General features: G+C 37.1%; 1 protein-coding gene across 1 annotated transcript; it reads left to right on the top strand.

The window, feature by feature from the left end:
* The first annotated feature begins 841 nt into the window (after positions 1-841).
* LOC129754174 (DNA topoisomerase 3-beta) lies at positions 842-4,243 on the top strand. The gene is made up of 8 exons (XM_055750067.1): positions 842-999; positions 1,054-1,801; positions 1,866-1,994; positions 2,058-2,129; positions 2,370-2,967; positions 3,028-3,682; positions 3,745-3,872; positions 3,938-4,243. Exons 1-8 carry the CDS (start codon positions 909-911, stop codon positions 4,085-4,087), a joined length of 2,571 nt encoding a protein of 856 aa, XP_055606042.1. The 5' UTR covers positions 842-908; the 3' UTR covers positions 4,088-4,243.
* Positions 4,244-10,962: the final 6,719 nt, after the last annotated feature.

The following is a 10,962-nucleotide window of genomic DNA, read 5'->3' as shown; positions in this document are numbered from 1 at the left end:
AAAGGAGGCGCAAGCGAGATGCCTTTACATTAAAGGTACCAGAAAGAGACAGTTTTGACGCTTGGTTTGACAGCGGCACATGGCGGCAGAATTATTTTACAGTTTGTTCGGCGTTTTTTACCGAACAGTTGATGACAACCGATTTGTTTACATAGATCTAGACGAGCCTCGGTAAATCAAGAATCGATCAACGAAGTTCGGTAGAAAAAGACGTCAAAATCATAAACTACCGTTTTTTCCAAATTACAGAACTGGTTCGGTAAAATAAATTACCGAACTCGGTAATTTTCGTTTACTGTGTAACTGCAGTCTAGCAGCAGCAGCAAGCATAGACCGCCCAGAATCAGCCGGTATTGCAGTTATCATCAGAGCCAGAGGCGAATCTACCAAGCAAAATAAATCTGAAATCTTCACAATTCAACATAATATATATTTAAATTCATGCTAAAATTTTCTTATTATTTAAAAGACAATGATCAATTAAAGTAAATTTCATTTCAATTTTCGAAGTCAAACGAAAACAAATACCAGCTGTAATGGATTTTTGACAGCTTGATGTTTTCTGTTGACACTGCTGATTTCACGCACACCAACAAAGGTGAGTGCAAAACTCGATTCATGTTCGTTTTCAGCGTTGATGGTGCAACACTTTCGAGTGGTGAAAACGAATACGGCATAACAGGCTGCGTTGAAGTTGATAATCAATAAATTACAAATCACAAATATAGTCGATAAAGCAGTTCAAATGCGTTCTCTCGGTACTCTCGAAATTCAGGACAAATCCTGTAAAATCTGGACACCTGGCACCTCTGAATTATAAACGTCAATTTTGTAAATAAAATCAAGATTTGGAAAAATTTACACCGCCTCTTCTGCTGTTGCCGGATCGAAACCTTTAATTCAGAAAAATGAAATCTGCTTTAATGGTAGCAGAAAAACCATCGCTTGCGGCTTCGCTAGCAAACATTTTGAGCAACGGAAAATGTTCATCCAGAAAAGGTATGTGGCATAAGGTTTCTGTCGATTTTTTTTATCACTTATATTTCCGAGCAGGTTCCAATAATGCATGTTCCGTTCATGAATGGATTGGTAATTTCCGTGGGGAACAAGTTCGGTTCAAGATGACATCTGTATGCGGACATGTTATGGGGCTTGAATTCGTGGGTAAATACAATTCATGGGATAAGGTAGATCCAGCAGAATTGTTCACATGCCCAACGGAGAAAAAGGAATCGGCTCCCAACTTACGTATGCTGTACTTTCTCAGCCAAGAAGCGAAAGGTTGTGAATATCTTATACTTTGGCTCGATTGTGATAAAGAGGGTGAAAATATTTGTTTCGAAGTAATGTCCGCAGTGTCAGGATCTATACGAAATGTGTTTTCAAATCGAGTCACATTTCGAGCGAAATTTTCGGCTATTACTGAAAAGGATATCAAATACGCAATGGAAAACCTAATTCATCCTAATGAAAATGAAGCCAAGTCTGTCGATGCTCGTCAGGAACTAGATCTGCGGATCGGTTGTGCGTTTACTCGCTTTCAAACCAAATTCTTCCAGGGAAAATATGCCGATCTCGATGCGTCTCTCATTTCTTACGGACCTTGCCAAACGCCTACATTAGGGTTTTGCGTACAGCGTCATGATGAGATACAGACCTTCAAACCAGAAAATTTCTGGTACATTCAAGTAACCGTCGGTGAAAATCCCGAGATAAAATTAGATTGGAGCAGAGTAAGAATTTTTGAGAAGGAAGTGGCATGTATGTTTCTGAACAAAGTAAAAGACCACAAGGAAGCTTTGTAAGTTGAAATGAAGAAAGTAATGATTTGAAGAGAACTGAAATATTAATCGGATTTATTACAGAGTTGAAAGCGTTACTTCTAAGGAGATGTTCAAAGGTAGACCGCAAGCTCTGAACACTGTTGAGTTGATGAGAGCAGCTAGCGCTGGACTCGGTATAGGTCCACATTCTGCTATGCAGATAGCGGAAAAGTAATGAATCGGTTCCAATGAATGATTGCGATTATTTTTCATTTATATTCTTCATTATTTCAGGCTTTACACTCGAGGATATATCAGCTACCCACGAACTGAAACTACCCAGTATCCGGCTAATTTTGATCTGATGTAAGATAATTTTGCCTCATTGAATATCTATAATAATCTATAGTAAAAACGAAAATCGTTTTGGTTCACAATCGTTGAAACAATCAATAGCCTTTGATATTGATGACTCGAAGTCACGATAAATAGAATTCGTATAGATTTTTCACTCATTGCAAAAGTTTTGATCACAGAATCATTAACTATAATTCTTGGCACATGGTTGAAAAGAAATTTTTTAATGACTGTTATTTCTATTTGCAGCGGAGTTGTAAAGATTCTTCAGTCATCTTCGGAATTTGGAGAAGAAGCCCGGAACATTCTGCATGACATGAATTCTCCACGAAAGGGTACTGATCATGGCGACCATCCTCCCATTACACCGATGAAGCTGGCTAGTCGCAGCGAACTAGATGGTGGTGACACGTGGCGAGTATACGACTATATTTGTCGACATTTCCTTGGCACAATATCACGCGATTTGAAATACCGACTAACAACGGCTAAATTCAAAATTGGTAGCGAGTCCTTCACTAATACTTCCAGCGTATTGATCGATCCTGGTTTTACCAAAGTCATGACATGGCAGGCGTTTAGCAAGAACGAAATAATCTCTCCGTTCACTGCGAGTGAAAAAGTTAAAATAAATGACGTTCGACTAGTGGAAAGTCAAACGGGTCCGCCAGACTATTTAACTGAATCGGAACTAATTTCGTTGATGGAGAAACATGGCATTGGGACTGATGCTTCTATTCCGGTACACATAAACAACATTTGTCAGCGAAACTATGTTACGATCGGTGGAGGGCGCACTTTGACTCCAACGAATCTAGGAATCGTGCTGGTTCACGGCTATCAGAAGGTTTATCAATGTTTTATGTTTGCCTTTGCAAGCTATTAATTTTTCAATTTTGTTCTTTAGATTGACCCGGAATTGGTGCTGCCTACAATGCGTTCAGCTGTTGAACAGCAATTAAATCTTATCGCTCATGGATCAGCAGATTTTCGATCTGTTCTGAAGCATGCTGTCGAGATATTTCGTTTGAAATTTCTCTATTTTGTCCAAAATATTAGCAACATGGACATCCTGTTCGAAGCAACCTTTTCGTCGCTTTCTTCATCGGGAAAATCAATGTCTCGTTGCGGTAAATGTAGGAGATACATGAAGTACATTCAATCGAAACCGTCTAGACTGCACTGTTCCCAGTGCGACGAAACATACACTTTACCAACCAAGGGAGTGGTACGAGTCTATCGTGAACTGAAGTGTCCACTAGACGATTTCGAACTTCTAGCGTGGTCAAATGGGGCTAAGGGAAAGTCGTATCCATTGTGTCCGTATTGCTACAACCATCCACCGTTTAGGGATATGCAGAAAAACTCTGGCTGCAACAGCTGCCCACATCCGACATGTGCTCATTCGTTGTCCAGTTTGGGTGTATCGAGTTGCATAGAGTGTGACCGAGGAGTACTAGTTTTGGATTGTACAATGTCTCCCAAAAACTGGAAGCTAGTCTGCAATTTTTGTGATGTTATTATCAACTGCTTTGATGATGCCATAAAAGTCAATGTCGAAGGTTTGTTCAGTTGCTATTATTCAAAGTAAAAAAAACATATCTGATTGATTCCTCTGTCACAGGTGATTCGTGCGAGGAATGTGGTGCACAACAAGTGACTGCCATTTACAAATCGGAAAAAACTCCTTTCAAGGATGACATCACTGAAAAGAAAGGATGCATCTTTTGTTTCCCTGATTTCAGTCCCCTGGTAAAATGTTAAAAAAATATGTGCTGTGGTGCTAAGTAAATTAATGTTGTATTATATGTTTGTAGGTTGAGAAACATAAGGCAGTTGAAATGAGACGTGGACAAGGTACTCGTGGCAGAGGACGCAGCGTTCGCGGTCGAGGCGGCCGGAGCAATCGTGGCCGGAATAAACCACCGAAGGACAAGATGGCCCAGCTGGCGGCCTATTTCGTATAATAATTTCTATAACATTTTTGGCGTTGCATGAAATCTCTATCGAATACTGCTATCATATTGTGTATAATACCCCCAAGTCTAGAACCTTAAACTAACAGTCTCGAGTGTTGTATTATGTGTGGATTTTAAGGGAATAAAGCTATACACTTAAATTCATACCAACTGTTTTTATATACTACTTAATTAGAGAAATTAAAAAAATTATCTTATGGTTTAAATTTTCCATAATCGCTGATATTTGTTCATGAGGGTATGAACTAAAAACACTATATTCCAAATTAAAACGGTTTTTCATTTATTTTTAATCCGCTCTTCAATATGACACTATTGGAAGTTCTACCGTCCCCACTTACTTTATAGAGCGGGGTAAGTAAATACACCAGCAGTCCATAACTATTTAATACGTGATAACTTTTTTCGCTTTTCGTCTATCAAGCTCATCTCTTCAGCATTTGTAAACAACATGTTCTGCATCACATTGAATGCGATTTTATCAAAATTGACCCACTGCTGATTTTTTAATGATTTTTCAAAGTTGAACTATACGAAAAACCGTCCCCACTTACCCCGGTGTACCTTATACGTATCGATGCGCTCATCTTTAAAATTTTATATGTAACTAGCTGACCCGGTTTGCTTTGCTACACCTTTCAAAATGAAATAATATTTTCAAAAATTTTATTATTTTTATTGTTTTTATTGTATTATGACATAATTCATAAGCAACCGGTGTAAAATGAGAGTGGAGTTCCGAATTGCAACACAAAGATAACTTAAACTATAATATTCTGAATCTTGATCTATAAATTTGTGTTAAAGATCTGATAATTTTAATCTGTTTCCTTACGCTTCACCCTAAAAAAAGGAGGGTCTCAAATAATCGTACGCAAACAATCTATCTTATAAAATATGATGGTTTTTGCTTGAAATGTTCTAGATTTATGCTAAAAACTGATAAGAGAGCCCCCTCCCTCTCCTGTCTTTTCCTTCACCCCCTGCTGAACGGAGAGCCTGATCTTTAATAATCATATCCATTTTTATTCGTTCCCGAAAATCCTCTCATATCAAATATAGTTCCACTGGTTAAAAAGTTTTTAAGCTTTACAACAAAATGTATATGGAGCCTCCTCCTTTCTTCCCCTCTCTACACTGTAAAGCGTAAGGTTCTATAACAATCGTAGAAATTCGTTACCAATCACCTTTCCATGCCATGTTTGTTTCCGTTTTTTGGCTTCGTTGGCATAAATTGAGAACTTATGCTAACAAAATTGTATTGAGCTCACCTCCCTCCTCCTATGTACCAACTCACTGAAAGGAGGATGGTGTGTCAGATAATCATAGAATCATACCGAAATGATTTTCCATGTTAAGTTTTGTCCATTTCTCGGATTTTGTAAAAAAAAAGTTAAATGTAAGCCTCCTCTTTCCTTCCTATATTTCCAATTCTATCATCTTACTGCAAGAAAGGAATTGTTTCACAGAAAAAAAATATTTTTCGCACTCAAATACTTTTTGATGCCAAATATGGTTTCATTTGCTTCATTAATTCTCGAGTTATGCAAAAAAAAATTGTATGGAAGTCCCCCTTTCACCCTTTATATCTTTCCGCTGAAAAAAAGAGACTGGGCTTAAATTCATAATAGAAACATTTCTCTTATCCAAATACCCTTACATGCCAAATATGGTTCAATTTGCTCGATTAACTCTCCAGTTATACTGAAAATTGTAAGGGAGACCTCTCCCCCTTTTTCATCCACCTCTTTGAAAGAGTGAGGAATACCAAATATTTATAGAAGCATTTCTCGTACCCAAATATCGTTCCATGCGGCTAGAGTGTCCATTTCCCGGCCATTTAAGCGTTCGCGGGAATCGGGAGATCTGACGATACTTTTCCCGGGAATTCCCGGGAAAATCGAAAATAAAGATCCTAACCATCTACTGCGTGTCGTGTCTATAATTTTTATAAAGTACACATCGCATGACTACGAAATTTTCATGCGTTTTCTAAAATGGCGTTCTTCAAATTCAAATCGCCAGAATAATCCGAACACGTCTTCGTCTACAAACGTCGCTCTTAAAACTGCTTCAAGAGCCCTAAGAACACGCTCGTCGTTTCGTTCGCCTGCCAAGACCTCTCTTTTCCAACTTCCATTGCTCTCGTTTCAACCATTTCGATAAGCTCTACTTCTCTTTTCCCGACCAAAACCGACAGCGTCTATCTCCTTTGTCTTATGCGATTAAACGAACGTACATGTAATACATTTTTTTTATACGTATATTTCTTTCGAGAACTGATTAAATACACAGAGAGAAATACTCGCGTTATTTTATTTTATACTTTCATCCTATATTCTACATTCCCCTTCTCCCCTACTCTTTTGAGTGAATTATATTATTATACTTGTTGAATTCTTTCTAAAATACATCCTATGTTGCTAACTTTTATGATATTTATAATTTTTTTAATGTGTTCTTAGATAAACATCCAGCTTTTAGACAAAAATTCTAACGTCGGATTTGAAACTCGGACTTCGACGATACATTAGGTTTAGTAGTCCATGTAAGATATCGAATCCAGTCATAAAATAGGATTAAACATTTCATATCGGATCCATCTCACAAAATAAGAACCATATTTAAACTGCGGCATTCAGAATAAGCCACAGTTTTGATGTTCTGAAGCTGAATTTAGAGCATTTTATTTAAATTAATGATTCGAAACTATGCAAGGTATAGATACGACAACAGATTCAGACCAGACTTGAATTTCGAATTCATACTTTAAATTCGGTTTGGATTTTAAATATTGAATTTGGTTTGCTGACTCATGTCGATTCTGATTCAAAACACTTAATTCAATTTTAGACTAAAGTTCAACTTCAGGATTTAGAATTCTGTTTTTAACAAAGATAGTAATTTAGTCTTTTAGCTTTATTTATGAGTAACCGATTTCAGATCTCAAAACTTCCGTTCGAGCTTCCGACTCAAATTGAAACTAAAAGAAGAAGTATTTTTTGGCACATATTGATAGCAATTTCAGTTATGGATCTCGAAAACACATTACGTATAGGTAGAACCGCATGCGACGCGTCCCGATTTTAGATCTCCATCCGATAGCCACGTTTAAAGAAGTAACTAGAAAAATATATCAAACAATTGAATATTATGTGACAGATTTCAACACTCCATGTTTTTAATTTTTGAACATTATCAAACTAGAGAACCTTTTGCAGAGATGGTCGGAATATGTACCTTGGAATATCCAGTAGAAATAAGCGGTCCTAAAACTGTGAGGATTCAAAATTCAGAAACAAATTTCAGATTCGACTCGAAATTGACATTCAGATTTAATGACTAGCATTCGTACCTAATTTGATACCCGAAATACAGTTTTATATCAGATAAGATGAAAATCTCCTATTAGGCCCATCAAGTTTCATATAAGTTTCATATTTAATTTACCAATTTATGTCAGGTATTCAGACTTTGAACTCTTTATCAAGACTCATTTACTTAATATTGATTGAGATTCAGTTCGAAAATACAGATACCATATTACGTTTTCAAAATGTGATAGGATATTAACCATCAGACTCATTTTCCAACTTTAGATTTATAATAATATTTCTACTTAGATTGGATAATTAAGATTTACTTTCGCACCCCGTTTGAAACGGGAATTAAAGTCTCTTAAATCTAAAGTGTCTGTAATCGCATATAACAACTTGAGTTATACTATTCAGATTTCTTAAATTTAAATCCACGTTTACGGTTTACAACGTCAGTTTAATAGTTCAAAATATTTCATACCGGAATCTCATTGGGTATCCATGTTTCATTCTCGGATTTCGAATCATTCAGCTACAGAATGTAGATAAATAACACATTCAACAGAAGGAAAAAACTATTCCTTTATTCTTGTCAGTATTTGTTTATTTCAGGCATAGATTATATCACATATTCCATGTAAGATCAAATAACTTCAACTGCGAATAAAATCTCAGGGTTTGGCTATACAAATTTCATACCAAATTGTTATCTTATATCATATTCAGCACTTGGTTCAAATCCTTATTTCACAGTCACGTAATGAAAATCATTTAAACGTTTAAGATCTCTTAGTCAGCAAAGATATTTAACTGAACAGTTCATTTCAAGAAAGTTACGATATAAAATTTCATATCCCACCTTGAATTCCAGCATTCAGGTTTCTAAGATCGCAATCGAGATCCCTGTCCGTGTTATTTTCGGACTTCTTGTTTGAAAAATCATAAAGTTTCTGTACCAAAATCTTAATTTTCAGGTCCATTTTCTAGATTCGGATTTCAATTATATTTAGGGATTTAAAAGATCAGTTATATCAGTTACTACCAGAATACAGAATACTTAACCTCTTAAAACAAAGCGATCATTTGAATCTTATCGCGAGTATCGGCATGCAGAATTCGAAAAATTTATAATCTTAACATGATTCAAAGTTATCATGAATTCATTAGTTGAAATTTCCCATAATTTTACAGGGCCATAGCCATACAGGGCCGCAGATGATACTGAGTCTTAAATCCATCTTGCCACATGACCATCCAATACCGGGCTTTACTGAGCCTTTTCTTTTGAGGTCTTACAAGTCTATTTTTAAAAGGCAGCACAGAGCCATTTTATTTGAGCCTCAAAGAACACTTACTTTAAAAGCCTCACGATGCAATTTGATTTATTACTCGGCCTCATAGAACGAATTCTTTGTAGGCGTCGCAGCACCGTATTTAAACCTTACCAAGCCTTTCTTATGCAGACCTCGCAAAGCCGTTGCTATTAAGGCCTCTCATAGCCATTTCTTATTAGGCTTCACTAAGCCACAATTCTTCACTAGGCCTCACAGAGCCATTTAACACAAGGCCTCACAGAGCCACTTTTTTATTCGGCCTCACAGAGCCATTTTACTGGCCTCACAGAGCCATATGTTACTAGGCCTCACAGAGCCATGTTTATTTTTACTCGGCCTCACAGAGCCATCTTTTTTCTAAGCCTCACAGAGCTAAATTTTAAAGGCCTCACAGAGCCACTTTTTTACTCGGCCTCACAGAGCCATTATTTTTCTCGGCCTCACAGAGCCATTTTTTTTACTGGCCTCACAGAGCCATTTGGTTCGAGGCCTCACAGAGCCATTTTTCTTTAACTTGGCCTCACAGAGCCATTTCTTTCGCAGTCTCATAGGCCCAATTCTTTATTCAGCCTTGCAGAGCTGATATCCACAACGGTGATATTTGTCCCGTCCAGAGGAGCACCACACGCTTTCTTAAACTTACAAAATCCTCACGGGGAAATACACACATCACGGCAGACAACGGTAACACAACAGTTCAGAAAACACAGATCAATGTGAACAACTTGCAAAAAAGGAGCTTTTGTTTGCGCCAATGTCGTGTCTATAATTTTTATAAAGTACACATCGCATGACTACGAAATTTTCATGCGTTTTCTAAAATGGCGTTCTTCAAATTCAAATCGCCAGAATAATCCGAACACGTCTTCATCTACAAACGTCGCTCTTAAAACTGCTTCAAGAGCCCTAAGAACACGCTCGTCGTTTCGTTCGCCTGCCAAGACCTCTCTTTTCCAACTTCCATTGCTCTCGTTTCAACCATTTCGATAAGCTCTACTTCTCTTTTCCCGACCAAAACCGACAGCGTCTATCTCCTTTGTCTTATGCGATTAAACGAACGTACATGTAATACATTTTTTTTTATACGTATATTTCTTTCGAGAACTGATTAAATACACAGAGAGAAATACTCGCGTTATTTTATTTTATACTTTCATCCTATATTCTACACTGCGTACAAATTGTTATTGATAAGGTATTTTTCAAATTTAGGTAGTAGTATTGCAAAACATTTCAAATTTAGTACTTTAACCGACAAATTGGCAAAAAAAATTTGGGATAATTCAGAAAGATTTTTCACTATCGAAAGAAGTTGGTCAGCTAGACTTCAGTTTATTCATCAAATATCAGAACTTTTCAGAAAATTATCCATTTGTCTCAGAACATGTTTTTTCTTTGCTGATGATTTAGCTACTGTCAACAGTATCCAAAACGGAAGTTGAGCGAAGTTGAATGATGAGCGTTGCAAAATAGAACATTCAGATTCTTTCCGTAGCGTTTCATTATTGGAATTGTTTGGTTTGTTAGATTCTTCGTCGTTTTTCCTTTTACACTAAGTTTTCGATCGGAAAAACACTTTTTATCAAATTCAATGTTTTAACCAGATTCAAGAAAAAAAAAATATTTTAGGCTAAGCCATGAAGGTAGAACAATCATTTTTCCTGCTCAATCTGATAAATTTTTCCAATTTAGATCGTGTAAATTTGTAATAATTTAGCACATTTTAATGGTTTCGGGAATTCCTGGGATTTTTTAAGCGTTTCTGTAACTCGCGGTTGCTCAGCGGGTGGGTGGTTTGTTATATTTTGGGATTTGTGGGTGGAATTGGTGGAACTCAGGGTCGTCATGTAGGGATGGATAGCACGAGCTACTTCCTCCGGAGTCTTCCGATATTCGGGGAAACTCCATTAGGGATGCCTATGATGCGGGATAATTGACCATAGCCACATCGAGTGTTACCTCGCATGTTACCAACCGGGTCGAACTGTTACATTTAAAAAAAGCAAAGAACTCTGAAAGGGACCAACTTTGGAGCGAAGAGTGGATGGGCCCTTTTGGCCACTAGCGAAACCACGAACAAAAGTGATGTAAACGGATTAAAATTCTCCAAATATAAACAGGGTGGGTTCAATTTAACAACATAATTTTAGGGGTTTATTATACTAGTTGTCCCTACTGACGTCACAGGTTTTTAGCTATACTTGCGGTTCGT

The sequence above is a fragment of the Uranotaenia lowii genome, chromosome 3 (assembly GCF_029784155.1).
Source record: "Uranotaenia lowii strain MFRU-FL chromosome 3, ASM2978415v1, whole genome shotgun sequence".
In the NCBI taxonomy this organism is placed as follows: domain Eukaryota; kingdom Metazoa; phylum Arthropoda; class Insecta; order Diptera; family Culicidae; genus Uranotaenia; species Uranotaenia lowii.
This window is presented reverse-complemented; position numbering and strand designations above follow the sequence as displayed.